The sequence below is a fragment of the Antechinus flavipes genome, chromosome 1, assembly GCF_016432865.1.
Source record: "Antechinus flavipes isolate AdamAnt ecotype Samford, QLD, Australia chromosome 1, AdamAnt_v2, whole genome shotgun sequence".
Classification (NCBI taxonomy): domain Eukaryota; kingdom Metazoa; phylum Chordata; class Mammalia; order Dasyuromorphia; family Dasyuridae; genus Antechinus; species Antechinus flavipes.
In genome coordinates this window covers 287,289,552-287,315,224 of record NC_067398.1, presented here as the reverse complement: position 1 = coordinate 287,315,224, position 25,673 = coordinate 287,289,552, and the positions used below count along the sequence as shown (strand labels likewise).

At 34.1% G+C, this 25,673-nt stretch overlaps 1 protein-coding gene across 2 annotated transcripts in view; it reads left to right on the top strand.

Annotated features, from left to right (window-relative positions):
* The window catches only part of MCC (MCC regulator of WNT signaling pathway), a 225,492-nt gene that overhangs the window by 91,240 nt on the left and 108,579 nt on the right, over window positions 1-25,673 (top strand). For both annotated transcript variants that reach the window (XM_051962155.1, XM_051962163.1), the window contains exons 2-3: window positions 5,622-5,735; window positions 23,971-24,113. In XM_051962155.1, coding sequence (XP_051818115.1) covers window positions 5,622-5,735; window positions 23,971-24,113 — 257 coding nt within the window. The remainder of the gene's footprint in view (window positions 1-5,621; window positions 5,736-23,970; window positions 24,114-25,673) is intronic.

Sequence of the window (25,673 nt, the reverse complement as noted above, 5' to 3'; positions counted from 1 at the left end):
ATAAGATTGAGACCTTAAGTTTATTGTAGTTTTTAAAGTTCCAAATGAAATATTTGAGAAACAAGAGCTAGATGGTCATATTCAAAGATTCATTTTTCCCAAATAAATGTTCATTATATTTCAGTTTTTTCTTTTTAAAAAGACCATCAAATTTAATTTGTCAGTATAATCAGGTTCCTTGTTTTACAAAACATTTTAGAAAGAGTTTGTTTTTTTTATCTCTGGAACTGATTAGAGCCTACAAAAGAGACAGCTCAAAAATCATCTTGTTACCAAGATTATATACATATTTGGTTCATTACAGGGTATATGAGGCTGTATTGCCAGTTGAAAACAGTTGTCCTCACTAAAATATCCAGTTGGATTTTTAAAATATTGAATTGGCTGATAGCTCATCTATAGATATAGCCTGAAATTAGACATAAGAACAGGGTACTTTTGAGAGAGGCAGGTTAGACAAGGGAATTATTGCTTGCTTTTATCTCCAGAGGCCGAAGTCTTAAGTTCTGATTTATATCTACAATTATTCCAGCTCTGCCAGGTTTAATGGAAATAAGTTTGAGATCCTATACTGACCTCCATCCATTCTCCTCTTTCAGGATTTTAGATACTGTGTTTACTTTGAAATAAATGAGACTTACAAAAAGATCTGGCAAAACAAGGTTCTCACAAGGCTTTATATGAGCATTCTTTTAAGTTTGTGGGATTCCCAAGCAATGAAAAAGAAACAAATCAAGAGTTTAAATGTAACTCTGTGTTTCTGATGCCTATCCTGTCATACTTAAAGGAAACTAAACTATTTAAAGGACTAAATTAATAAGGACTATAACACATTTGAAAAAAAACTATAATGAAGTCATAGACTACATTGAAAGGCATAGTTTTCAGTATTAGTTTAGCAGTAGCCTTATTGTACTCTTCAATGTCTTCAGTATTGAATGCCATAATTTAGAAAGGACATTGATAACCTTAAGAGAAAAGTTAGAACATAGATCATGCTATTGGAGCATCAGTTGAAAGAACTGGGAACGTTTAAAGAAGAAAAGGTTTCGAAGGATGTATTGAATTATCTTTGTTGTGCTTGGCTTCAGAAAAATCCTCTAATAAGTGCTTGATGGCCAATTCACAAGCAAGTTGTAGTGGGGAATTCATGTTCAGATACAGATTTCAACTAGATTGTTCCTTTAAACTCAAATTATTTGAAGATATTTATGGATATCTGACCTTTAGCTTATAAAATATTCTCTCCAGGATTTAAGTTCACTATCATCTCCAATTCTGTTCCTTGCTGATGTTCCTTTTTTCTTAAAATAGCTTTTTATTTTTCAAAATACATGCTAAAATAGTTTTCAGCATTCATCCTTACAAAATATTGTGTTCCAAATTTTTCTCCCTCTCTTTCCTTCTCTCTCCTCCTCTAGACAACATGTAATCCAATACAGGTTAAACATATCCTTGCTGATGTTCTTAATCCTTGTCTTTGTTGGTAATTATGTCTGCTTGCACTGGTGCGTCATTACCTTCATTTCTTGGCTTTGAATTTCTAAAAGTATTCTTATTTGTTCCTTTCTTGGTAACTATGTGAGAGAAAGGAAGATGAAATCCAGAAGTGAGAAACATGGTGTCATCTCTTGATTACTCTTTTTTTTTTTTTAATAATTATAACTTTTTATTGACAGAGCCCATGCCTGGGTAATTTTTTATAACATTATCCCTTGCACTCACTTCTGTTCCGAATTTTCACCTCCCTCCCTTCACCACCCCTCCCCTAGATGGCAAGCAGTCCTATATATGTTAGATATGTTGCAGTATATCCTGGATACAATATATGTTTGCAGAACCGAACAGTTCTCTTGTTGCACAGGAAGAATTGGATTCAGAAGGTAAAAATAACCTGGGAAGAAAAAGCAAAATACAAACAGTTTACATTCATTTCCCAGTGTTCTTTCTTTGGGTATAGCTGCTTCTGTCCATCGTTGATCAATTGAAACTGAGTTAGATCTTCTCTTTATCAAAGAAATCCACTTCCATCAGAATACATCCTCATACAGTATCGTTGTTGAAGTATATAATGATTTCCTGGTTCTGCTCATTTCACTTAGCATCAGTTCATGTAAGTCTCTCCAAGCCTCTCTGTATTCATCCTGCTGGTCATTTCTTACAGAACAATAATATTTCATAACATTTATATACCACAATTTACCCAACCATTCTCCAATTGATGGGCATCCATTCATTTTCCAGTTTCTAGCCACTACAAACAGAGCTGCCACAAACATTTTGGCACATATAGGTCCCTTTCCCTTCTTTAGTATCTCTTTGGGGTATAAAACCAGTAGTAGCACTGCTGGATCAATGGGTATGCACAATTTGATAACTTTTTGGGCATAATTCCAGATTGCTCTCCAGAATGGTTGGATTCGTTCACAACTCCACCAACAATGCATCAGTGTCCCAGTTTTCCCGCATCCTCTCCAACGTTCGTTATTATTTTTTCTGTCATCTTAGCCAATCTGACAGGTGTGTAGTGGTATCTCAGAGTTATCTTCATTTGCATTTCTCTGATTAATAATAACTTGGAGCATCTTTTCATATAACTAGAAATAGTTTCAATTTCATCATCTGAAAATTGTCTGTTCATATCCTTTGACCATTTATCAATTGGAGAATGGCTTGATTTCTTATAAATTAGAGTCAATTCTCTATATATTTTGGAAATTCGGCCTTTATTAGAATCTTTAACTGTGAAAATGTTTTCCCAATTTGTTGCTTCCCTTCTAATCTTGTTTGCATTAGTTTGGTTGTACAAAGGCTTTTTAATTTGATGTAATCAGAATTTTCTATTTTGTGATCAGTAATGATCTCTAGTTCATCTTTGGTCACAAATTTCTTCCTCCTCCACAAGTCTGAGAGATAAACTCTCCTATATTCCTCTAATTTATTTATAATCTTATTCTTTATGCCTTAATCATGGATCCATTTTGATCTTATCTTGGTATATAGTGTTGAATGTGGGTCCATGCTCTTGATTACTCTTAATAATGATGATAGAGAGTAGGTGAAGCATAAAACTCATTCTTGTCAGTGGTAAATTGCATTTAACTAAGTTAAAATAAATAAAGGGAGCTGAGGATTGGAAAATTGCCTATATAGTTTTCTCTTCCGTTCTCTTCTGTTCCTCACCTCTTTGGAACCTGTCCTTTATCAGAAGTGATCAAAAAGATATTATTTAGTGAAACTCAAGCCCACATATAGTTGGAAGTCTTTCACATCTCTTTGTCTCTTTTAAAGAAAAATTACTTAAAAAAAAATCATATCTTTCTTCCTAGGAGATACAACATCTTTTCCCAAGACTCAGATAAGATAGTGTATTTTTGTTTGTTTGCTGAGGCAATTGGGGTTAAGTGACTTACCCAGGGTAACATAGCTAAGAAGTATTACGTGTCTGAGGCCAGATTTGAACTTAGGTCTCTTGACTTCAGGGCTGATGCTTTATCTACTGCACCCTAGCTGCCCTAAAACAGAGTATTTTTGACCGAGTTTGTGTCTAAAAAGGGAAATCTTGCCATTTCTAACTCTACTCTGTAGGATGTAGGATCATTTCACTGAAGTGAAAATAAAGAATTTATTTCCTGAAGTTTTATCTGAAATCTGGTCATTTCTTTTGTCGTGCAGCTGTATTTCCTTTCCTTCTTTAAATCTGAGACACTACTGCTTTTAGATCAGCTTTTGATTTGTTATTTGCAGCCCAGTGCAATTAATTGAGTTGAAACTGCTCTAATATTTTAATTTATCAGTAATGGTGAATTTTGAGGCCTAATCTCATTCCCAATAGTTTGTTTTCCTTCTTTTCCCCATTCAAATCCTCACAAGATTTTATCAGTTGAGTGACATTAAATGAATCAGATTGTCTTAAAGCATTTTTTTCAATATGTAGATAAAATCTTTTCAGTACTTTTTTTTTTTTGTAAAACTACATTTATCCTTGAAGATCAACTTCAATTTTTTAATCAGAATTTTTTTTGACATTTTCCATAGTCATAGCCTTTTAATCAGCAAATATCTTCTCTACTCTTTACCCACCTATCTACACATGAGATTTGAGATTGATAGTGATTTAATTATATAGATATGTAGATAGATAGATAAATTTGTCTATCCATATAGATTTGTATATGATTTGGATCATGACAATAAAAGGGAAGAGAGGTGGTAAGAGATTTTTTTCATGAAATCATAGGAACCTTATAATGTACTGAAAGTTATAATGTGCTGAAAGTGAGTCAGCAAACCTTCCAGAAAAAGCAATGACAAAATATCTTCTGGGCATATGTATTTGCAGTTTAGTTTTCAAAAAGTTAAAAATCAGTGAGTTTCATTACACCAAGATTCTGAGGGAAGTAAATGGTTTTCAGTCACAATTATTTTGGAAGGGCAGAAATTTTCCACCCATTAAGTCTGATTTTTTAATCATTAAGTAGTGATTTTTAGTCAAACTATATAATAGCATTTGGATATCAGATATTCTCCTAAATTTTAAATGAAGCCTATGTCCTGAACAGTAAAAGTTGCTCAGGGGAAGCTGCCAGATGGATTTAAACTTCTCAAATAAAGAATAAAAGAAAGCAATTGCTTCTTTACAAAGAATTTCTATAAATTAGTCTCTTGCAAAAATGTAAATTAGTGTCTTGCTAATATCTGATTTTCTTGGAAGTTTAATAACATGTCAGGACCACAAATTATGTAATTACATATTTATTTAATTTATAAAGATAAAGGCTAATTCTATATTACCCTGTTAGAGGCAAAAGCTAGAGTATTATTTCTAGTTTAGGTCTTCAGTTTTTATGGGTATTCTTTCCTACATACTAAATATTTTAGCCTTTTCTGTACCCACTAATGCTCTTTTTTTTTTATCTTTTCTTTTTAATTTTTTTATTATAGCTTTTTATTTACAAGTTATATGCTTGGGTAATTTTACAGCATTGACAATTGCCAAACCTTTTGTTCCAATTTTTCCCCTCCTTCCTCCTACCCCCTCCCCGAGATGGCAGGTTGACCAATACATGTTAAATATGTTAAAGTATAAATTAAATACAATATAAGTATACATGTCCAAACAGTTATTTTGCTGTACAAAAGAATCGGATTTTGAAATGGTGTTCATGTAAGTCTCTCCAGGCCTTTCTGAAATCATCCTGTTGGTCATTTCTTACCGAACAATAATATTCCATAATATTCATATACCACAATTTATTCAGCCATTCTCCAATTGATGGGCCACTACAAAGAGGGCTGCCACAAACATTCTTGCACATACAGGTCTTTTTCTCTTTTTAAAAATCTCTTTTGGATATAAGCCCAGTAGTAACACTGCTGGATCAAAGAATATGCACAGTTTGATAACTTTTTGAGCATAGTTCCAAATTGTTCTCCAGAATGGCTGAATATAATCTCAATTCCACCAACAATGTATCAGCGCTGGTCCCTGTTTTCCCACATCCCCTCCAACATTCCACATTATCTTTCACTAATGCTCTTCTTAAACTATTTTAACTATTGCAACAACAACAACAAAAAAAAAAACACAAAAATTTTTTTGTTTGTTTCTGTTTTTATAGCTCCATTTAGCAGCCCTGGCATCTCTGAAAGGAGACATAATGGAGCTTAATAATCGTCTACAGCAAACAGAAAGAGAAAGGGACCTTTTGGAAAAGAAATTGGCAAAGGCACAGGTGGGTGATGTATAATGTTTCTGAAAAGTGTTTTTTTAAGACTCAGTTTTAAAACTAGAATGTATTTTGATAATTATTCATAGAGAACTTAAAGGTTTACCAGTTCAATTAAATGACTTTTATTGAGGATCTAAGCTTAAGGCACTCTACTATACAGAACCTTCAGTGTCTTCAAGGAATTTATATTCTACTGGTTATGTATTGTTTGGAAAACAGTGCATAAGCAAGTAAAGACAAAGTAATAACTATGTAATTTTAAGAGGAAGAGCCCTAACAGACAAGAGAATGAATATAAATTTCCTCAAAGTGGTGGTATATAAGATGTAATTTGAAAGCTGAGGTAAGATGGGGTTGTTCTGGGTCCCTATGCAAAGAAAAGAGAATAGTGGAATGTTTTGTATATGGAACAACAAGCTTGGTAATTTCATCAGAAGAGAGCTGATCCTTAGGAGGAGTGTTGATCCCTGGATAATAAACCATAGCCACCTCCCTTTCTTGCAATTAGGAGTGGGAAAATTGAGTTTTGAAAAGAGCCCAGGAAAACCTTGAAGTTCTGACCTCCCTTTATATACCATTGTATCATAAACGCATATTGCATTATCTCTATCCTTGCTATCGCTATCTTCTATCCTTGATTCTCCCTTCTTTTGAGTATTGCCTCTTGCCTCATGTCTTCTGTCCTTGATCTTCTTATCTTGACCCCTGTTCTGTCAAATTTAAGTTATGATCCTTTCCTGGAATTTTGGCTTGTCCATCCTCCCAGTGTCCTTACCCCCCTTATCTGCCTTTGTTTGCCCTATAAAATTGTATACTCAAGTTATGTATTCTGTTTGCAAACCCTAGTTAACTATAAGAATATATAAGCTCTCTGCCTCTGTTTATCTGCACTGAGTACTTTGGACTACAGTTCCATTCAGTCAGCTAGCTTAAACTCTCCACTTTAAATTAAAAACTAATCTCTACTTGCCTCAATTTCTCTGGTATCACAGGATGAGTATGAATTAGGGATGTAAAGATAGGTGGCACCCCAAACTGAGAATTATGTATTTTCTCCAAGAGGCAATAGTAGCAATTATTTGTTGTGTTTACAGAGTGCTTTATGTACATTACCTCATTTGAGTCTTACTATACTCTAAGAAGTAGGTACTATAGAAAAATATTGTCCCTGTTTTACAAATGAGGAAACTGAGGTTTAGAAAGGTTAAATGACTTGCCCTTTATTACATAGCTTAGTAAGCACAAAAGTAGTATTTGAAATCTAGTTTTCTCCTGGCTCCAAATTAAGCATTATTTCTAGTGAAAGTTTAACACCAACATTTTACTAATAAAGAAATTGATGTACAGAGGGACAAAACTTCTCTAGGGTTTTTCTTAATATAACAAAATGACATCTGGAATTCAACTCTTTTGACTTCCCATGCAATGTTCTGTTTAAGAAAAAAATGATAAACATAATAACCACCAATAAAAATGAACAATATTTCAATACTTCAATATATCCATGTTATCTATTTGAAAATCAGAATACATTTTCACTTTTTCTCACCCCATAAAATTGTTATCTCTGTTCTTTGGTAGATTTTAATCACTGGGGCTATCCAATATCTTGTGAGTCTTCTCTCAGATCTTTTTTAATATTTCATGGGCAACAACAGCTAGAGTATCTTTCTGTTATCTCTGGCCTCACAACTAAATACACTCATTTGCATTTCCTAAATTTCTAAGATAAGCTCATCCACTTTTCCAGTCATGCATTGCTTGATGAATGTACTTTATCATATTCTACAGCTTTCTTTGCCCAAATTGCTCTTTGAATATAGGAGAGCTTTTGTTTTCTCACAGAGAGATATTGAGAGAATATTTGCATTAAGGATTTTTTAAAATGTAGGGTATGATAGATGTGTCTGATTCCAGGTGAGTTTTTGTTTAATGTTGGAATTAAAGAAGATACTTGTAGGTAATTTAACAGATAACAGAAAGAAGGTTGCTTAACTTTGGCAGAAAAAGGATATTTAGCAAGGATACTACAATTCTTAATGTAATTAAACTCACTCTCACTCCTGACATCCCCCAATTTGGAAATGCAACTGGTCAGCATTGGGGAAGAGTTGTAACTCACCATGGTCTCCTGCGTTGTCAACCCTAACTTAAAATAGAGGATCTTTTATGCCTTTTGACTAGGAAGCCTTGTTAATATAGTTGATCTACCTGGAAATTGTGTTTAAGAAGGGACAACTTGAGCTCAGCACTTTTGACTAGTTGCCTTTTAGGGAAAAAACCAAAACAAACAAACAAAACTTGCTTACTCATGTATCCAAGAGGGACAATCCTGGTTCTATCTTAAGAGGGGAACAGCTTATCTTTCAAAGCATTGTTCTTTTCAAATGCTGATTTCAGCCCAGTGTATACTGATTTCAGATTCATTGTTTATTCATATTACCAGAACCAGAGATATGTTCTCATGTATGTTAGTATGAGGTTTTTTTTTTTTTTTAATCTATTTGGCTTTTCCTATGTCAACTGGACCAAACCTGTTGGCCAATGGAGGTTGTAACCAAATAGCCAGAGCAGGGAAAACTTATCCAGAGACTAAAACAAAAATTAATTTCCTATAGGAAGGGAAATAGCTTGTAAGCAAGGAAGGGAGCTAGATATATGTTCTAGAGTTCCCCCCCAATAAGTGGTGGAATCCAAGGCAGTGAGGCTAAACTTCAATACTTATTCCAATGGCTACAGAGTGAGTTATAGTCCTGATAATGATGGGTAACAACAACAATGTGACAAGTTGGATTCATAGCACATCTTCATGATTGAAACTTGTCTGAGCTTGTCCCATACTTGTCTAAACTCAAAGACTACCTCATGCTGTTCTAAGCAGTGCAATAATCATATAAAACAATTCTGGGATTTAGCTGTGGCTGAGATCATCCAGGGGTGAACACAAAGGATTGTTTTTTGCCAAACTCAGGGCATAGCTTGCATGCTGGGCCTTGGCTCTGCAAAATACCATGTCTCCTAATACTTGATACCTGGATTACTAATCAACCCAATGTTAATCTAGAGAAGGAAGCATTTAGAGGATTTTGTGATTTTTGAAGAGTCCTTCTATGTGGACTCTCCCCAATGTGATCTAATTATAGCATACAGAACTTACAACCACAGGGGAGCTGGAGTCCTGATCATATTTCCAGGGTGGAAAAGAATATTTGTGGTCATTCACAGACTAAAGCACAAGATGAGAGAATAGTAAACATACCTTATTTTAAATCATACCACCTTGAAACAACTGAAATCTTATAGATCTCTAGAAGTAGCTGTGAAAACAGCCACATAAAAGCTCTAAGGCTTCATGTAAAAACACCTTTGAAGCAGAGCTCCCCTTTAGCTATAAGAATTAAAAATCAAAAATAGGCTGGAAAAATTAACAAGCAACAGGAACAAATTCTGACTATAGAAAATTACTATGGTTACAAGGATGATCAAAATCTACTCAGAAGAAAACAACAAAATCAAAACTCCTTTATCCAAAACCTCTTAAAAAATATGAATTGCTCTTAGGCCATGGAAGAGCTCAAAAAGAATTTTAAAAATCATGTAAGAGAGGTTAAGGAAAAATTGGGAAGAGAAATGAGTGATGCAAAAAAAAAAAAATCATGAAAAGAGAGTCAACTGTCTGGTAAAAGAGGCATAAAAACACTGAATTAAATAACACCTTTAAAATAGACTAGGCTAGGGGTAGCTAGGTGGTATAGGGAATAGAATACCAACCCTGAAGTCAGCAGGACTTGAGTTCAAATCTGGCCTCAGATACTTAACACTTCCTAGTTGTGTGACCCTGGGCAAGTCACTTAACCCCAATGACCTTAGCAAATAAATAAATTAAAATAGACTAGGCTATATGGTTAAAGAGGTACAAAAATTCAAAAAAGAGAAAAATGCCTTGAAAAGCAGAGTTGGCCAAATGGAAAAGCAGAAGCAAAAGTTCACTGAAGAAAATTATTCTTTAAAAATTAGAATTGAACAAGTTGAAGTCAGTAATATGAAACATCAAGGAACAATAAAGCAAAACTAAAAGAATGAAAAAAAATTAAAGAATATGTGAAATATCTCATTTGAAAAACAACTGATTTGGAAAATAGATCCAGGAGAAATAACTGAAAATTATTGGACTACCTAAAAACCATGGTCAAAAACAGAGCCTAGACATAATTTTTCTTTTTTTTCTTTTATTGTATTTGAATGGATATTTATTTTTTATAAAGCTTTTTATTTTCAGAACATATGCACCGATAATTTGACAACATTGACCTTTGCATAGCCTTATGTTTCAGATTTTCTCCTCCTTCCTCCTACCCCCTCCTCTACATGGCAAGCAATTCAATATATATTAAACATGTTAAAATATATGTTAAATCCAATATGTATAAACATATACAATTCTCTTGTTGCACAAGAGAAATCAGATCAAAAAAAAGTAAATGAATAAGAAAACAAAATGTAAGCAAACAACAACAAAAAGAGTGAAAATGTTATGTTGTGATCCCCATTCAGTTCCTACAGTCTTCTCTCTGGATGTAGATGACTTTCTTCATCATACAATCACTGGAATTAGCATCAGTTATATCAATGTTGGAAAGTCATGTTCATCAAAATTGATCATTGTGTAATATTGATGTTGTGTACAACGATCTCGTTTCACTTATTTCACTTAGCATTAGTTCATGTAAGTCTCTACAAGCCTTTCTAAAATTATCCTCCTGATCATTTCTTATAGAACAATAATATTCTATAACATTCATATACCATAACTTATTCAACCATTCTCCAACTGATGGGCATCTACTCAGTTTCCAGTTTCTTGCAACTACAAAAAGGAATGCCACAAACATTTTTGCACATGTGGGTTCCTTTCCTTCCTTTAAGATCTCTTTGGGATATAGGTCCAATAGAAACACTGCTGGGTCAAAGAAAATACACAGTTTGATAACTTTTTGAACATAGTTCCAAATTGCTCTCCAGAATGGTTGGATTTGTTCACAACTCCACCAACAATGCATTAGTGTCCCAGTTTTCCCATATCCCCTTCAACATTCATCCTTGTCTTTTCCTGTCATCTTAACAAATCTGAGAAGTACATAGTGGTATCTCCGAGTTGTCTTAATTTGCATTTCTCCGATCAATAGTGATTGTACTCTAGCACATTCTCATATGATTAGAAATAATTTTAATTTCTTCATCTGAAAATTGTTCATATCATTTGACCATTTATCAGTTGAAGAATGGCTTGAATCTAGACATTGTTTTTCAAGAAATTATCAAGGAAAACTGCTCTGATACTCTGGAACTAGGAGGCAAAATTGAAATTGAAAAAATCCACCAGTTTATCCTGAAAGAGATGTTATATATAGGAATATTATAACCAAATTCCCAAGCTCCCAGGTCAAGGAGAAAATATTGCAAGAAGCTAGACAGTAACAAGACAAGTATTGTGGAGCTATAGTCAGAATAATAAAAGATTTAATAGATTCTATGTTATAGGATGAAAAGACTTGGAATATTGTTATAGGCCAGAATTTGAAACAAGATGCTAAGTCATTGGAATTGATAGACAATGCTTATGTACTTAGTTCACACCTTTAGAGTTCACACCTTTAAGAGAGTTCACACATTAATTCACACATTAGAGTTTACACCCTTAAGAGAATTCACACATTAGTGTTCACATCTTTAGAGAGCATATATAAGCTAGGAACTCAACTAGGATTGACTTCAGGAGATTCACAAGTCAGAAACCCACAAGCCCACTCTCTGGGAGGCTGAGTCAGAGTCATTCCTTCTTCTACCTTTGTGCCAGCTGGAGACATTCAGAGGGTGCTAGAGGCTGAAGTTGGCAGAGGCAAAGGACAAGCGAGAAGAGCTCTTGGATCCAAGTTGAGAGATACTCCTCTAAGAAAACTAACCGGGCTATTTTGAAGGAGACAATAAAGGACTGGACTTTAACTCCTGGCTGCATTTGAGGTGATTATTACATTGAACTGAAATGAAGGCTGCCTCCAGAAGCCCCCTGAGAAATCTGCTTCCAGAGAACTTTATAATTTAGAGAAGAGAACATTACATTTTGGTGCCCAACAGGGGCAGACATAATCCTGATTCCAGTGGAAAAGCCTCCGACCCTGATCTCAGTGGAAAAGCCTTTGATCCTGATTTCAATGGAAAAGTCTACTCAACCCAGAAATTGGTGTGAGTACAATAAGGAAACTTTGTTAAAGAGCTAAAGTAGAATTTCAGCTGAAATAGGACAGATGTTTAGAAAACAACCTGCTTTTCCTCTTTAAGGAAAATGTTTAAAGAGCATTGTCAGACTTATGAAAAGCCAAGGTTTTATTATAATTTGGGAGCAGATCACTGAACTTTTAGAAACTAGAAACTGTACAGTACACATCTCCATGGTTCTTTATGTAAAAAGAATTGAATCAAGATGAGTGGAGATTAGTAGGAGAGCAACTAGGTGAATACTACAATTCCAACCCAAACTCAATTTCCAAAAATACACTTAATACATATAATTTAATACAATTGGCTTTAAGAAATTATATAAGTACTAGAATAAGGAAAAAGAAGAAAGAGCAGGAAGAGGAGGAGACAACTAAAGCAGGTGAAAAGGATGAAGAATCAGGATAAGAATTCACAGCAGGAGAAATTAGATCATTCCATCTCTCATGACCCTCCCCCTTCAATTAACCCTTCATGGATGGAGGGAGAAGGAGGAGGGTGAGAGGCAGTAACGCAATCAGCTCCTCCTATGAAGCAACCTATGACAAGATTAGAAAAGGCATTGGGTAAGGCAAAAAATGAAGGGCAGGATGTATCTGATTTTATAAATGCATACCCTGTGATTGAAGAAATTGACTCTTCAGGTCAAAAAGGGAGAAGATACACTCCTTTTGATCTGGAAAAAATTAAGGATTTGAAAAAGGGTTGCACTCTTTATGGGGCTACATCATCTTATATTAAGATGTTATTAGATAATTTGGCTTATGAAATCCTAGCCCCCAGTAATTGGAAATCCATAGCTAGGACATGTTTAGAACCTGGACAGAACTTGTTGTGGCTTTTGGAGGATCATGAATTACGTAGGATTCAAGCCAGATACAATAGGCAAACAGGAGTTAATGTACAATGGACATGTTTAGAACCTGGACAGAACTTGTTGTGGCTTTTGGAGAATCATGAATTACGTAGGATTCAAGCCAGATACAATAGGCAAACAGGAGTTAATGTACAAGTCACTTTTGACCAACTAGCAAGTGAAGGTCAATACAGCGAGAATTCAGAACAGATTAATTATCCCATAACAGTGTATGAGCAAATTTCTAAGGCTGCAATAAAGCTTGGAGTTCCCTCCCTGGACAGAAAGATGGAGGTAAAGCCTTCACAAAAATAGACCAAGGTCCCAATGAACCTTTTGCTGATTTTGTGGGACAGAAACTAGCTGTCACAAGAACCATTGGAGAAAATGCAGCTACAGAAATAATGACCAGACATCTGGCTAAGGAAAATGCTAATGAAATTTGCAAAAGAATTATATGGGGACTACACAAAGATGCTCCTTTAGAGGAAATCATAAGACATTGTGCCACCATGGGCACAAATGCTTATTATACCCAGACTATGATGAACATGGAAAGACAAGGTCCCTCTTGGCAAGGGACTTCTAGAGAAACTCATCAATGGTTTCAGTGTGGAAAGATTGAACATCTAAGAGCCCAATGCAGATGTAGAGATAGAGTGAGAAGACAGGGTGAGAAAAAACCCAAAACCCCATGTCCAAAATACAACCAAGGCTTCCCCTGGGCCTCAGAATGTAGATTGACCCAGGGAAATGAGAGGCAGGGCCCAGCCCCAAGATATCATACAAAAGATAAGTGGGGCATGATGGCAGCTGAGTTTACACCCAAAGGTTTTTAGAAGGTCAGGACTCTGGTGTGATCAATCAGCCAAAAAGCAATCATATAGCAGACAGGGATTACAATTGGGGAGAATACAGGCTCTTTAATCCAGTGCCCAATGCATACAGCTCCAGTGTAATTGCCAGATGATGAGGAGAGTTTTAGAAAGTGGTAAATAGAAGGGAATTAGGTAGGTTAACTGCTTGGGAGAAAGGGTTTGCTTGTATTCCTAAAGGAATAAAATGGAGAAGGAAACAGATGGGTAATAATGAGCACCTGTAGAGAGATAGAAAAGGAGAAAACCTCAAAACAAAGGAGAAGATCTAAGAAACACTGACACTGAAAGAGCATGGCTGATAATGAGGCTGTTGCAGGACTTGAAAACCAGCAGGAGCCATTGGATTCCCTGAGATGAAAAATTGTTGATAAAGACTGTTGCAGGACTTGAAAACCAGCAAGAATCATTGGATTCGCTAACACAAGATGAGATTATTGCAGGACTTCAAAGCTTGAAGGAATTATTGGATTCCTGGGACACGAACTAATGGACAATAGATTTCTTTTGGACTATTTGTAGGACTTATGGACATGTATAAATTCTCATGTTGATTCATGTTATTTGTTACATCATTTCTATCCTGTGTTATGTTACTATTTCCTTATGTAATTTATGTAATTATGTGTAATATCTCTCATATTGATGGATTTATGTATACTTGTTTCAAGTGAGCCCCTTCAGAAATCCGCTAATCTGATTTGATTTCCCATTTCCTTTATTTTCATCTTCCTTCCTGAGCAGTCAGGGAGGACATGATCACCTTCTTTTTATGGTGTTTTCACTCCTTTTTTGAGCTGTCAGGGAAGATGTGATCACCTTCTTTTTGGGGGTTCTCACCTCCTTGAGAAGTCAGGGAGGTCATGACCACCTTATGTTCTAAACCCAAAGAAAGTAGGAGATGTTATGGTCCAGAACTTGAAACAAGGTGCTAAGTCACTGCAATTGATAGAGACAATGCTTATGTACTTAGTTCACACCTTTAGAGTTCACACCTTTAAGAGAATTGACACATTAGAGTTCACACTTTTAAGAGAGCATATATCAGGAAGAGCTCCCACAAGCCCAGAGAGAACCCACAATCCCACTCTCGGAGGAGCCAGATTCATTCCATATTCCACCTTTGGGCTGGCTGGAGATTTGGAGGGAGCTAAAGGTTGACGCTGGAAGAAACAAAGGACCAGCAGCAAGAGCTCTCGGAACCAAAGAGAGAGATAAGCCTCTAAGAAAGCTAACCGGGCTATTTTGGAAGAGACAATAAAGAACTGAACTTTAACTCCTGGCTGTTATGATTATTACTTTGAACTGAAAGGAAGGCTGCCTCCAGAAGCCCCCAAAAGAAATCTGCTCCCAGAGAACATATTCTAGAGAAAAACTTTGCAGAATATGATATTCTGGAGTGCAAAAGAGCTAGGATTCAAGCAAGAATCACTAAATATAATAAAACTGAATATAATTTTTCAGAGGAAAAATTGCTATTCAATGAAATGAGGAATTTGAAACATTCTTGATATAAAGATTCCCGAGCTCAGTAGAAAATTTGACTTTCAAATAAGATTCAAGAGAAGCATAAAAAGATAAAAGAGGCAAAGGGAAATCAGAAGGGACTAATAAGATATGACTATATACATTCCAATATGGAAAGATGATATTTGTAACTCATAACTCCAAGATCACAGTTCCAGGTAGCAGTCCTAGACTGAGGAGAAGATTACAGCCATAAGGGAGCAAGGACCTTGATCACATTTTCAGGGTGGAAAAGAATGTTTGTGGTCACCTAGAGACCGAAGCAATTAGGGCAGTTAGAAGGAGTGTATATAGATAGGAAAAAATGCATCAGTTTATCGTGAAAGAGATATTTTATTATATACAGGAATATTATAGACAAATTCCAGAACTCCCAAGTCAAGAAAAAAATATTTAATCTAATATCATGGGATATCTTAAAAAAAAAAAAACTAAAATTAAGGAGTGAACAAAGGGAGTGTGAGTTGAATATGATGGAATGATATCTGAAAAAAAATAAAAGGGTGAGAAAGAGAAAGGGAGAGATAGAATGGAGTAAATTATCTCACATACAAGGATCAAGAAAAAGATTAAACCTTACTCTCAAAACTGACTCAAACAAGGAATAACATTCAATTAGGTATATAGGAAAGTAGAAAAGAAAAGGGATAGAGAAAGAGGGGAGTTCTTAAAGAAGAGAGATTAGAGGAGGTGATAGTTAGAAGCAAGACACTTTTGAAGAAGGGCAAGATGAAAATGTTTGTAGCAGCCCTGTTTGTAGTGGCTAGAAACTGGAAAATGAATGGATGCCCATCAATTGGAGAATGGCTGGGTAAATTGTGGTATATGAATGTTATGGAATATTATTGCTCTGTAAGGAATGACCAGCAGGATGAATACAGAGAGGCTTGGAGAGACCTACACGGACTGATGCTAAGTGAGATGAGCAGAACCAGGAGATCATTATACACTTCGACAACGATATTGTATGAGGATGTATTCTGATGGAAGTGGATTTCTGTGACAAAGAGACTTAACTGAGTTTCAATGGATAAATGATGGACAGAAACAGCTACACCCAAAGAAGGAACACTGGGAAATGAATGTGAACTATTTGCATTTTTGATTTTCTTCCCGAGTTATTTTTACCTTCTGAATCCAATTCTCCCTGTGCAGCGGGAGAACTGTTCGGTTCTGCAAATATGTATTGTATCTAGGATATACTGCAACATATTTAACATATATAGGACTGCTTGCCATTTGTGGGGGGGTGGAGGGAGGGAGGGGAAAAAACGAAATATAAGCAAGTGCAAGGGATAATGTTGTAAAAAAAATTATCCTGGCATGGATTCTGTCAATACAAAGTTATTATTAAATAACTATTTAATTTAAATTTAAATTAAATTAAAAATTTAAATTAAAACAAATAAAATGTATTATCTTTTCCCTCAAAAAAAAAAAAAAAAAGGAAGGGCAAGATGAAAGAGAGAATAGAATAAGCAGAAAGGAAAATAGAGTAGAGGAAAATATAGGTAACAATCGTAACTGAAAAAATTTTTGAAGCAAATTTCTCTGACAAATACTTCATCTTTCAAAATACATGAGAAATGAGTCAAATTTATAAGTATAAGAGCCATTCCTCATTTGATAAATGGTCAAAAAATATGAAATGTTTTTAGGTGAAGTAATCAAGGCTAGCCTATTTATACCTATATGAAAAAATGCTCTAAATCATTTTGCTTGGAGAAATTCAAATTAAAACAGATCTGTGGAACTACCTCCACCTATTAGATTGGCTAATAGGACAGAGAAAGAAGATGACAAATGTTGGAGAGGATGTGGGAAAATTATATCAATCCATTGTTAGTAGAGTTGTGAACTGATTCAGTCATTATGTAGAGCAACTTGAAACTATGTCAAAAGGCCTATGAAACCATGCATAACCTTTGACCTACATATATCATTATCCGAGAAATAAAAAACCAAAAAGTTATGTACAAAAGTATTTATAACAGTTCTTTTCTGGTGGTAAAGAATTGGAAATTGAGGGAATGCCTACCAATTAGGAAATTGCTGAACAAGTTTGTGATATTTAATTGTGATGGAATACTATTTTCCTATAAGAAATGATGAACTAGATATTCTCAGAAAACCTGGAAAATATATATTAACTGATTAAAGTAGATTGAATAGAGCCAGGAAAACATTGTACACAGTAACAGCAATATTGTAAGATGATCAACTATGAATGACTTAGCTATTCTCAACAATACTATGATCCAAGACTACTCTGAAGGCCTTGTGATGAAAGGTGCTATCTATTAACAGCACCATCAGAAAGAACTGATGGAATCTAAATATAGATCAAAGCATATTTTCTCTCACTTTTTTCTCTGGTTTTTATGTATGCCCTTATATTTAAAAGCTGTAATTGATATAATAACTTAAAATCAGAGTCCTTGGTGGGATAATTTTTCCCCCTGAGGAAATTGGTATTAAGTGACTTTCCCAGGGTCACACAGCTTGGAAGTGTTAAGTGTCTGAGACCACATTTGAACTCAGTCAGGTCCTCCTGAATTCAGGGCTTGTGCTCTATCCACGGTGCCATCTATCTGCCCTGGTGATATAAAATTAAGTTAATGAAGAATGTCAATAATTTAAACTCATTCTCAAAAAGAGCTTAAATTCTTAGGCCATTTTATCTCAAGACCATGGTTGTTTCAGTTGCAGTCAATTTTCAAAGTTAAGCTGTATCTAGATGCTTGCTTGTAGATAACTTCATTTATTTAAGTAGTCAGACTTCATCATTCTGGTATAGATCCCACCTTGTCATGTTATATCATGTTTGTGGAATATTTCTGTAATCTAACTAGTCTTTTATTTAAAATTTGTGTATTAGTATTCATTAGGGAAATTGTTCGTTGGTTTTCATTCTCAGTTTCTGCTCTCCTTGGTTTAGTTATCAAAATTATATCTGTGTTAAAGAAAAAATGTGGTAGGACTCCTACTTATCTATTTATTCAGATGATATAGATAGTAGTGGAATTAATTAAAATTTTTAGAAGAATTCACTTATGAATTCTTTTGGTCCTGGGGATTTCTTCGTAGGGAATTCATCTTAGGGAATTATTAGAGAATTAAATTTTAAAAATTTATTCAGTTTCTTTTATTTTAATATTCTGTTTCCTTTTCTATAAATATGGGTAATTTATATCTTAGCAAATATTTATTCATTTCACTTTAGGTTGTCAGGTTTAATGGCATATAATTAGACAAAATAGATCCTAAAATTGTTTTGATTTCACCTTCATTGGTATTCCATTCACCCTCTTCATTTTTGAAATAATATTAACCAATTTTACATCTATTTTGTTGGTTTCGTGGTAAAATCAGTTTCTTATTTTATTAGTTCAATGGATTTTATAAAAATCTTCCATTTTATTAATCTCTCCTTTGATTTTTCAGGATCAGTATTTTTGATTTGCTATTTTTTTCTACTTTATTTAGTTGCATAACCAGTTCATTGATGAATTTTTCTCTTTTTTCCCCCTAATGTAAGCATTGAGTGATATAATATTTCCCTTAAGTACTATTTGCATCCCATAAAGTTTGATGTGTTGTCTCATTATTGTCATTATCTTTAGTGAAATTTTTTTAATGATTTGTTATTTGACTCATTCATTCTTTAGAATTAGGTTACTTAGTCTCCAATTAATTTCTAAACTATGTTTCTAAGACCCTTTGAATATAATTTTTATAACATTATGGTTCTAAAAGGATCTGTTTGATATTTCTGCTTTTCTGTGTGTGTTTGTGAGGCTATTGTGTCTTAATACTCTTTTCTTTCCTATTAAGTTTTCTCCAGACACCTATTATAGCTATCTTTTCTATAATTCTGCTTGTCTCCTTAATTTCTTTCTTATTCATTTTATGGCTATATTATCTAGTTTTGAGAGATTGAACTCCCCTACTAGTGTATTCTTACTATTTCATTCTATAACTCATTTAACTTTTCCTTTAAAAATTTGGATGCTATGTTATTTGGTATATACTTCACTGTCTTTTAGCAAAATATAATTTCTTTGCTTCTCTCTTTTAATCAGGTCTATTTTTTTCTTTTTTGTGTGTGATACCATGATTGCTTGCCCCTGAATTTTTTTATTTCTACTAAAGCATAATAGATTTTGTTTCAGCCCCTTGTTTTAACTATGTGTTTCTTTTACACGGCAATAACAAAATTATATGATGATCAATTCTGATGGATGTGGCTCTTTTCAACAATGAGGTGATTCAGACCAATTCCAATGATCTTGTGATGATAAGAACCATCTATATCCAGTGAGAGGTCTGTGGGAACTAAGGATGGATTACAGCCTAGCATTTTCACTCTTTTTGTTGCAGTTTGCTTGAATTTTATTCTCTCTCTCTCTCTCTCTCTCTCTCTCTCTCTCTCTCTCTCTCTCTCTTTCTCTCTCTCTCTTTTTCTTGTGCAGCAAGATAATTGTATAAATATGTATGCCTATATTGAACTTAACATTATTTTTACAATGTTTGACATATATTGGATTACATGCCATTTAGTGGAGAGGGTAGGGGGAAGGGGAGCAAAATTGGAACACTGGGTTTTTCAAGGGTCAATGTTGAAGAATTACTTTTGCATATTTTGAAAATAAAAAACTTCAATTAAAAAAAGTTTCATTCTATCTACTTCCATTTTATGGGTAAGTTTATCCCATTCACACTATACTTATGATTACTGTGTATTTCCCTCCACCTTATTTTCTTCTGTTCATCCTTCTCTTCATGTTTTTTACCCTTTTCCTTTGCAGGTATTTATTTTGCTTCTTAACACCTTTTCTTCTCTGTAATGTTCTGGTTAGCTTTTTGGAGGTCTTGAGACCAACCTTCGTTTTAGCAGAGTGATCACCATGAGAATAGTCAGGGATAAAGTCCAAAGTCTTTATTATTGCCTTCAGCCTATCTCCTTCATCTAGGGCCCAGAATGAGTCTTGGTTTCAGTGCAGGAAGCAGGAGAGCCACCAGGACGGTCTCTGTCTTGAAGTCTGTCTCTGGCTGGGTTTGTCCCAGTTTATATACTCTATTACAATTACATCATTACAGTATATTGAGTATAAACCAATCATATCACTAGGGAACCATTATTTGTTATAAGATTAAATCAGTCATACTGAACTAGAGAACTCACATGCTAAACTAGATAACCATTGTTTTATCAATTCCACTGAGTTAACAATTTGTTGTAGGATTAAGTCATACAGAGTTCCTGCCCTTTACACTTGTCTTAAACCCCTTTTTTCCCTCCATCCTTGTTGGATAAGATAAATTCTTATATCTAAGTCTCTGTATGTATGTATATATTCTTCCCCTTTTCAAACAATTTAGACAAAAATGAGGTTCAAGCATTACTTATGTCCTGTCCCCTCACCATTTGTATCTCCACTCTTAAATTGATTCCTTAGACACCTCTTTAATGTGAGATAATTTCCCAATTATCTTCTTTTTTCAGTGCATCCTTTTCTCACACTTCCATTCTTCTTTTGAAATAATTCCAATATAATGTGCCCTCTGTCTATGACTCTTTTAAAATACCTTAATAATATTAAAAGTTCTTAGAAGTTACCTAAATCATTTTCTTATATGGAATTGTAAACAGTTTCATGTTATTGAGTCCCTTATGATTTTTCTGTCATGCTTATCTTTATATGTGTTTAAATGTGAAATTTTTGTACTCAATTCTGGTCTTTTCATTAGGAATGCTTAAAAGATCTCTATTTCCTTATATACCTAATTTTTTTTCCTCTGAAGGATTATATCCAGTTTTGCTATGTAGATTTTTCTTGGTTGTAATCTTAACTCAGTCAGCTATGCAATATAGATCGACAGGTCTGGAGTTAGGAAGACTTAAGTTCACATTTGGCTTCAGGCATTGAATAGACTCTGGGCAAGTCACTTAATCCCATTTGCCTCAGTTTCCTCATCTATAAAATGGAGAAGGAAATGTCAAGTCACTTTAAGTATGTCAGCTAACAAAATCCTAAACTGGGATCATGAAAAGTTGGACATGACAGAAAAATGACAAAATAAAGCAAAGTTTTGTGTGATTGTTACTGTGATTCTATGGTATTTGAATTATTTCTTTCTGGCTGCTTATAATGTTTTCTTTTCGACCTGGGAATTTTAGAATTTTGATGATTATATTCCTAGTAATATTCTATCATATCATGTTGGGGTATCTTTCAGGAAAGGATTACTTTTCTTTCTGTTTCTTATATATTGGGGCAAGTTTCCTTTATAATTTCTTGCAATATGATGTCCAGATCCCCGCCTTCCCCCCCCTTTTTTTAGTCTTGGCTTTCAGGTAATTTATTCTCTCTTAAATTATCTTTCCTTGATCTATTTTTAGATCAGTTGTTTTTAGCAATGAGTTTCACCTTTCCTTCTGTTTTTTTCATTCTTTGATATTTCTTTATTGTTTCTTGATGTCTCAATAGAATTATTAGCTTCCACTTGACAAATTCTAAGTAATCGTTTTCTTCATTTTTGTTTTATTGCTTTCCCATATCTTACAGCTATGAATGTCTGAGGCAGGATTTGAATTATGATAAAGGTGATGCACACATGATAATTTTATCCATCATAACTCCTTTCTGCTCACACATCTTTCACTTACCTATGTTAAAGTATTACATTCTTGGGTTTCTCATTCTGCAATTAATCATAATCAAGAATGCTGTAACAAATTTGGTTTTTGTTAGCTTGTGGTAAATGCAGTTGACATCTTGCTTTCTCCAGAATCTTTGTGGGAATTGCTTTACTTCATCGCATGTCTTATAAAGCTCAAGAAAGCTCAAGGGGATTCCTTATTAAAGCAATTTTTTTTCCAACAGAATATATGTATAACACAGAATTAAGAAAGTGTTTAACTTAATATGATAAAATAAGGTGGCTTGTATCCTGTGTTTAGTTTATTAATATATTCAGGGTCTAAAATTTGGCTTCATTCTGATCTCACTAGTCTTTCCCTTCTGAGTTGTCTTATTTGAGTGATGATGAACCAACATTTTTTTCATTAGGAAAACCATTCCTGAGGGTCTCCTACTACCTCACCACCATACCATGTTTGCCTGCTTGGTTGTACTGTAGAAATATTCAGTAACTTGAAATTACTATAATTCACTTGGTTGTTGTGGTCACATAATTTATATCCCTGTAAACAAATCTCTAATAACATCTTGTATGGACTTCTTGGCATCTTTACCATGATCTTTTCAACATCATTATTAGTGTATTTGAGAGTATAGTCTTTCATTCAATTAAAATATTAATTTAATACATATTACTGGGCACTATGCTAAGTTTTAAAAATACTAAGGAAAATCAAACAAACAACCTAAAGAAACTTGCATTCTAATGTAAGTAACAAAGAATGTACAAAATACTGAATAGATGAGAAGTATCTAAGGTGATCTAGAAAGACTTGCAGAAATTGAAAGGTTTTGTTTTTTCTTTTGTTTTTGCTGAGGATTATATATATTTCAATAGTATTTTATTTTTCCAAATACATGTAAAGATATTCAACATTCATTTTTTGTAAGACTTTATATTCCAGACTTTTCTTCCTCCCTCCCTTGCCTTTCCCCTACAAGTAATTTAATATAGGTTAAATGTGTGCAATTCTTTTACAAATTATTTCCATATTTGTCATATTGTACAAGAAAAATCAGACCAAAAGGGGAAACTAAACAAAACAACAAGGTGAAAATACTATATTTTGATCCATATTCAGTCTCAATAGTTCTCTCTCTTGCTGTGGAGTGGATGGCATTTTTCATCCCAAGTCTATTAGAATTGCTTTGAATCACCACATTGTTGGGAGGAGCCAAGTCCATTGCAGTTTATCTTTATCATCATGTAATCTTCTTGTTCTCTTAGCTCTGCTTGCTGAAAGTGAAGTTTAATATGAGTCTTGTAGAAGCCAGGAAAGGAAGAAATAGAGGTGTGATAAGAGAAATATCATAGGAGAAATGGAGCATCTTATACAGCAAGTAGACTAGTTATGCTGGATAACAGAACTAGCGACCACTTGAGCCAGGAATCTAACGTAGATATCCTGGCTTCTGCTTCAAGTGTTCTTACCACTGTGCCATGTGATCAATATAGTTCTGAAATAAATGTCTAATCTGTCAGAAAGTGAAAGAAAAACATGTTATCTTTTTGGTATCTTCAACTACTAACTTGTTCAGCCATGGAGTTATCATGTATTGAGATCATTGTAAAGGCAGAGAAAGAATTTTGAAAGGCAAAGTAGCATACTGGTTAGACAGAGAGCTTCTGGTGGAAGATCTGTTCACTGCAGAGGAGTGCCAGTCTGCATTGGGTGAGAGAATTTCATGATCAAGAGTTCCCTATCAGGAAACTGCAGGTCCAATAATAAAACAACAAAGCCTGTTGAGTTTATTTCCTTCAAGTGTACTATAGACAAATGTGAAATACAGTGAATTTTGACTTTGGATGATCCTATCATAGGAAAATAGCCAATTTATTATATTTGGGTTTGATTATGGACTCTTCAGCATTTCCATTTGGTATTTGAGAAGATTTTAATCTAGATATTGAATGGAATCATATACCTAGGATGACCAGATGAGACATAGACTCTCAGTGCGCTTTTGCTTCTTTTCTATGGTTTCTTCCTTGGAGTTAGGGAGAGCAATCCCATCTCATGAAAGAACATGAAGATGTTCAAGAACAAATGAACCTGCGTTATGAGGAACGAATCACGGAACTTCACAGCATCATTGCTGAGCTAAATAAGAAAATTGACTACCTCCAAGGAACAACAATCAGGTAAGGTATTCCAGATTGTTTTTCTAATTTCTTTTAAAAAAAATTTAATAGTATTTTACTTTTTCCAGATTTTTCTCCCTCATGTCTCCTTTCCTCCCCATCCCAAAACAGCAAGCAATGTGCACATTTTTCTAATTTCTAAAAAGGAAATGATGTAAGAAAAATATAGATTATGTGATCACAGGTATAGATAGAACCCTTTATTATGGGGAATATTACAAGGCTATTATCTGTTTTCCTTTATCCTCTTTATTTTGGCTTTGTTTCACATAAATAATGTATTCCTCTCTAGGATCTTAAATTGGCTTATGGGTATTGGAGCTGGGCATCTTTCTGTGGTAATCTTTTATAATTGTGGAGATGTAAGGAACTGGCCTCAGGAAGACAAATTCATGTCTCTCTCTGATATACACTTGCTCTTTGACTCTCATTGCCACTTAATGTCTCTCAGTACTCCAAGACTAAGAAGTTATGGAGAATAAGAAGTTACAACAGTCTCCAGTCTGCATTGGTAGACAAAATTCCTTTTACTAATGAAATTACAGATGTAGAGTAGGTATTTTTCTCTTTCATCTTCACCCCTCAACCTAATACTTGGGTATTTATTGATTCAAGCTATCTGCTAAATATGGTTTTTCCAGTCATCAGAATGAAGGATTAAAAAACTTATTATTGGTAGAGTTAAGTGACTTTCTTGGAGTCATTGTCATTGATGAACAAAAACAGGATTAGACTTCAGAATTTTTCGTAGTCTTTTTCTCATTTCTATAAGAATCATTGATATCTAAAACTTCATCCTCAGCCATAGTTTTTTTTTTTTTTTAAATCCACTGTCCCAAGTTTATTTAGTGTGCTTTCCATCATCATTCAGAAAAGGGTTTGATTTAAGTAGATTATTAGATTAGAGATGAAATTTTTTGTTTTAAGAAGGCTCGTGGAACAGCCTTAAGGAAAGTAGATAGTTGGTACCTACATCTGTAGAAATAACAGGTCTATATATAAGCATTTTCTTGGAATAACAGAAGATTTGTATAAGCATTTTCTTGCCTAGAATTCTGAATTAGGGCGAGAGGAAAATTCTTTAAAATAAAATTCTAAAGCTCTGTCTTAAAATATCCAAAAGGATAGGAAATTGGTAGAATAGTAAGTAATCAAAATAACATTAATAGTAGAAACAATGTCTATTCTACTCTTAATATTTTCTTTACAAAGAATTGTGCAAAAAGTTGAAGTTGGAATTAACCACATGCTATCATTGATAACATAAATATCTCAGTCTTTCATCTTTCAAGGTTGCAAAGTTAGCAAGATTTGGGCAATATTGAACTTTCTGTATAAACAACAAATTATAACAAAGTTAGTAGAGACTGATATAAATTAATTTATATTTTATATGAAAACATAATCACTTTTCAGATACCTCTGAGTGTGAGGCCAAATGGATTTAGGAAGTTTTTAGAAAGTGGCTTACACTTGTTGAGCCTATGGCATTTTAATGAAGATAAATCATAAGGTAGTAAAAAAAAAAAAGTTAGAAGAGAGAACATTTTATTATGAATA